Here is a 3,856-nt window from a genome sequence, read left to right as displayed (position 1 = left end):
TTTCATAATTTTTGGCCCATTTTTCATGATTTTTGGACCATTTTCCATGATTTTCGGACCATTTTCATGATTTTTGGACCATTTTTCTTTATTTTAGACACATTTTTCATGATTTTTGGTCCATATTTCATGATTTTTGGTTCATTTTTCATGATTTTTAGTCCATTTCTAATGATTTTTGGACCATTTTCCATGATTTTGGGATTATTTTTCGAAATTTTTAAATCATTTTTCATAATTTTTGGTCCATTTTTCATGATTTTTGGACCATTTTCCATGATTTTCGGACCATTTTCATGATTTTTGGACCATTTTTCTTTATTTTAGACACATTTTTCATGATTTTTGGTCCATATTTCATGATTTTTGGTTCATTTTTCATGATTTTTAGTCCATTTCTAATGATTTTTGGTCCATTTTTCAGGATTTTGGGATTATTTTTCGAAATTTTTAAATCATTTTTCATGATTTTTGAACCAATTTACATGATTTTTAAATAATTTTTCATGATTTTTGGTCCATTTTCCATGATTTTCGGACTATTTTCGTGATTTTTGGACCATTTTTCTTTATTTAAGACACATTTTTCATGATTTTTGGACCATTTTCCATGATTTCTGGCCCGTTTTTCATGATCTTTGGACCATATTTCATGATTTTTGGTTTATTTTTCATGATTTTTAGTCCATTTCTAATGATTTTTGGTCCATTTTTCATGATTTTGGGATTATTTTTCGAAATTTTTAAATCATTTTTCATAATTTTTGGTCCATTTTTCATGATTTTTGGACCATTTTCCATGATTTTCGGACCATTTTCATGATTTTTGGACCATTTTCCATGATTTCTGGCCCGTTTTTCATGATTTTTGGTTCATTTTTCATGATTTTTGGTCCATTTCTAATGATTTTTGAACCATTTTTCATGATTTTCGGATTATTTTTAATGAATTTTTAGTCATTTTTTTCTTCCAGGTACCACAAAGCCCTCCTTGTCAATGACCAAAATGCCGCAAAATTCATTCATGACTCCAAGTATCCGATGCCAATGAAAATGGCCGGGAGAAAGCTGAATATGACCAGAAATGACTTGGAAAAGTGAGTTTTTGGGTCAAAAATGACCGGCAAAATGTATTTTGGAGGTTAAAATGCCACAAAAATCTAGATTTTAAGTCCAAAATGATCTGAAAATGATGAAAAATGAATTTTTCGAAAATTGAAATTTTTTTTATTTTTAATATTTTTCTCAAAATTCAGCAAAATGATCTAAAAAGGTGCGTTTTCTAGGTTAAGAAACGTCTGAAAAACACGATTTTTGGTTTGAAAATCCTCTAAAATGACTCGAAAATGCTCAAAAATCATTTTCTATTCCAGGTGGTCCGAGAAGTCTAGAGAAGTCATGTATCAAGCGTGTTTGGCCAAATTTTCCCAAAATTTGGAGTTGAGAAAATTACTTTTCCGCACAAAAGGCATGATTTTGGTGGAGGCATCTGGAAATGATGCTATTTGGGGAATTGGTGAGTTTAGGAATGGTCATTTTGCTTGAAAAATCATTTTTGCCGTTTGTTTGGCTCCAAAATGCTCCAGATCGCTACAGAATTCACATCAGTCATTTTGGAGCATTCTGGAGCATTCAGGAGCATTCTGGAGCATTCTGGAGCATTTTGACCAATTTTTAAAGTTTGAAATGCTCTAAAATGCCCTAAACCCCATAAAAATTCTATTTCAGGAATCTGGAAAGAGGATCCACGTGCTCAGAACGAGGACTCCTGGCATGGTACCAACTGGCTTGGCATTATCCTGGACAAAATCCGTGAGGAACTTTGGGACAAGCCAGAATTCAAAAATGAGAAGGAAGAAATTGAGAAGGAGAATGTGGAGACCCGAATTATGTTCTTGGAAGCGCTGAAAGATATAGATAATAACTTTGAAAATTCGTTTATTTCAACATAAAATCAATAAAGACCTGTTAAAAATAGTGTAAAAAGAAATAAATAAAGACTTGACCCAGGCAGGGGTCGAACTTGCAATCTTCTGATTAGAAGTCAGACGCCTTCTCCATTAGGCCACAAGGCCACGAAAGAGCGAACAGGAGGAGGGCGTATAGTAGTCGGCGGGAAAAGGGGGAAAAAATGGCGGCCGCGAGAGAGAAGGGGGGATGAGATGGAGGAGATAATTTTACAGGGGGTAAGGTTTCCAGATGTCCCTAGGGATGGGAAATCGTTCTGAAATTAAAATAAAGTTTATTTTTTCTAATGTTAAAATTTACGCCTAATCGATTGAAATAAAAATCAAAGCTGTAGCTTAAAAATGAAGCAAGTTATGGGTATTTGAAATTAGGCGCCTAGTTTTTTGGCATTTATAGCTATTAAAGTTATTATTTCAGCTTTCTAATGGACCATTTTGTGAAAAATTAAAGTTAAACGTGCTGTTCAAACTTTTGAATCCTAAAACCACCTACTTTGTTCAAAAACCACAAATTTTCAAAAAAAACGTTTTTTTTTCGAAAAATTACTATTTTGCATTTTCATTGAAAGATGAAAACCTTAAAGTTTCTCTACTTTTCTTTGTTTTCTTAAAAATTTCAAATGTTTCCTCAATTTTCACGGATACCGACAAGATTTACAACGAAACCGAGGCCCGGGTCCTGTTTGAACTGGTTGCTGCAGTACACAACAGTCAACCTCAGTTTTGTCTGAAAGCGTGAGTTTAAGCGAAGTTTTGAGTAGAAATTTGGATTCAGAACGATTTTTTTGTCTAGAAAAGATTCAGAAATTTTTGATAATTCGAAAAAAACAATTTTTTTGAAGATTTTTTGAAAAAAGTTTTTTAAAAGAATTTTTCTAAAATTGTCATATCTCGATCAATTTGGTTCCAAACGATTCCAAATTAAATTTTTGTGTTTTTCACATTTTTCCGGTCAAAATGAGTATAATCATGACCTATTTTCATCAAAATGATTTTTGGGCATTTTCATAAAATCACTGATTTCGGAAATCTTATCATAACTTCTCGAATTATTGTTCAAACTCGAAAATTTTTACATTTTTTTAATCAGCTCAAAATGACGGTTCGAATGAGTATAATCATGACTCAATTCCATAAAAATGATTTTTGTGCATTTTTGTGCACTATTCGTTTTCAGCTCATTTCCAAATCCCCAAACTCGTCCAAAACTGATAACCCAGTTTTTCGTGAGATGTGATCATTTGAATAGTGATTGCACTTTCGCACTATGTAAGTTTGAAAGAATGAAATTGATCATTTTGCATTTTTCTTTTTTTTTCCAGTTGAACTTCCTGGTGAGCAAGTTGTCATTGCTATCCGAGGCACACGGACCATGAGCCAATTATTTTTTGAAACAATGAGCGCATTCATTCCGGATACATCGTTTCATGGTCTTGGTGAGGTGAGCATTAGAATGATCAATGATCATTTTTCAGAAAAATGACCAAAACTTTGTTGATTTTGGTCCAGTGCACAAAAATGCACAAAAATCATTTTTATGGAATTGAGTCATGATTATACTCATTCGAACCGTCTTTTTGAGCTGATATCAAAAATGTGAAAATTTTTCAAGTTTGAACAAAAATTCGAGAAGTTATGATAAGATTTCCGAAATCAGTGATTTTTATGAAAAATGTCCAAAAATCATTTTGATGAAACTAGGTCATGATTCGACTCATTTTGACCGAAAAAATGTGAAAAACACGAAAATTTTAATTTAGAATCGTTTGGAACCAAATTGATCGAGATATGATTCAGAAATTCAGAAACTCAGAAACTCAGAAACTCAGAAATTCAGAAACTCAGAAATTCAAAAATTTAGAAATTCAGAAATTCAAAAATTTAGAATA

The 3,856-nt window shown here is 32.2% G+C and overlaps 1 protein-coding gene and 1 non-coding gene across 2 annotated transcripts in view; one reads left to right on the top strand and one right to left on the bottom strand.

The window, feature by feature from the left end:
* CBG23827 overlaps positions 1-3,450 on the top strand; it is a gene marked incomplete at both ends in the record, with an annotated part of 4,038 nt that extends 588 nt beyond the window's left edge. Inside the window, 6 exons of the mRNA XM_002647883.2 lie at positions 975-1,097; positions 1,374-1,516; positions 1,729-1,874; positions 2,386-2,702; positions 3,145-3,236; positions 3,290-3,450. Of these exons, the coding sequence (XP_002647929.2) occupies positions 975-1,097; positions 1,374-1,516; positions 1,729-1,874; positions 2,386-2,702; positions 3,145-3,236; positions 3,290-3,450 (982 nt within the window). The remainder of the gene's footprint in view (positions 1-974; positions 1,098-1,373; positions 1,517-1,728; positions 1,875-2,385; positions 2,703-3,144; positions 3,237-3,289) is intronic.
* On the bottom strand, positions 2,003-2,075 carry CBG28464. The gene has a single exon. It is a non-coding gene (tRNA).
* Positions 3,451-3,856: the final 406 nt, after the last annotated feature.

This window comes from Caenorhabditis briggsae, assembly GCF_000004555.2.
Source record: "Caenorhabditis briggsae AF16 supercontig from assembly CB4, cb25.NA_047, whole genome shotgun sequence".
Taxonomy (NCBI): Eukaryota; Metazoa; Nematoda; class Chromadorea; order Rhabditida; family Rhabditidae; genus Caenorhabditis; species Caenorhabditis briggsae.
Note: the sequence above shows the minus strand (reverse complement) of the source record. Positions and strands in the feature narration are given on the sequence as shown.